Source organism: Xenopus tropicalis, chromosome 8 (genome assembly GCF_000004195.4).
Source record: "Xenopus tropicalis strain Nigerian chromosome 8, UCB_Xtro_10.0, whole genome shotgun sequence".
NCBI classification, from domain to species: Eukaryota; Metazoa; Chordata; class Amphibia; order Anura; family Pipidae; genus Xenopus; species Xenopus tropicalis.
The window spans coordinates 146,843,865-146,844,635 of NC_030684.2; the positions used below are offsets into that span (position 1 = coordinate 146,843,865).

The 771-nt window shown below is 61.5% G+C and overlaps 1 protein-coding gene across 1 annotated transcript in view; it reads right to left on the reverse strand.

The window, feature by feature from the left end:
• Positions 1-209, reverse strand: part of usf1 (upstream transcription factor 1) — a gene marked incomplete at both ends in the record, with an annotated part of 6,571 nt that extends 6,362 nt beyond the window's left edge. The window contains 1 exon segment of the mRNA NM_001102766.1: positions 146-209. Within this exon segment, the coding sequence (NP_001096236.1) occupies positions 146-151 (6 nt within the window).
• Between the last annotated feature and the right edge of the window lie 562 nt (positions 210-771).

A 771-nucleotide genomic window follows, 5' to 3' on the forward strand; every position in this document is an offset into this window, starting at 1 on the left:
GGACATGGGGAGCTGGGGCACCGGGGGGACATGGGGAGCTAGGGCACGGGGGGGCATGGGGAGCTGGGGCACGGGGGGGGAGCTGGGGCACGGGGGGGGGGGTGGGGCATGGGGGGAGCTGGGGCACAGTAAGTGGCACTCACCCCTTCATCGCTCCGTGGGCTGATACATCAGTAGTGCGGCTCCTGCTCCTCTCGGCTCCTGATCTACTGAGATAAACACAAAGAGCGAGGGGTAAGGGGGCAAAAGGGAAAGAGCGAGGGGTAAGGGGGCATAAGGGAAGAGCGAGGGGTAAGGGGGCATAAGGGGAAGAGCGAGGGGTAAGGGGGCATAAGGGAAAGAGCGAGGGGTAAGGGGGCATAAGGGAAAGAGCGAGGGGTAAGGGGGCATAAGGGAAGAGCGAGGGGTAAGGGGGCATAAGGGAAAGAGCGAGGGGTAAGGGGGCATAAGGGAAGAGCGAGGGGTAAGGGAGCATAAGGGAAGAGCGAGGGGTAAGGGGGCATAAGGGAAGAGCGAGGGGTAAGGGGGCATAAGGGAAAGAGCGAGGGGTAAGGGAGCATAAGGGAAGAGCGAGGGGTAAGGGGGCATAAGGGAAAGAGCGAGGGGTAAGGGGGCATAAGGGTAAGAGCGAGGGGTAAGGGGGCATAAGGGAAAGAGCGAGGGGTAAGGGAGCATAAGGGAAAGAGCGAGGGGTAAGGGGGCATAAGGGAAAGAGCGAGGGGTAAGGGGGCATAAGGGAAAGAGCGAGGGGTAAGGGGGCATAAGGGAAAG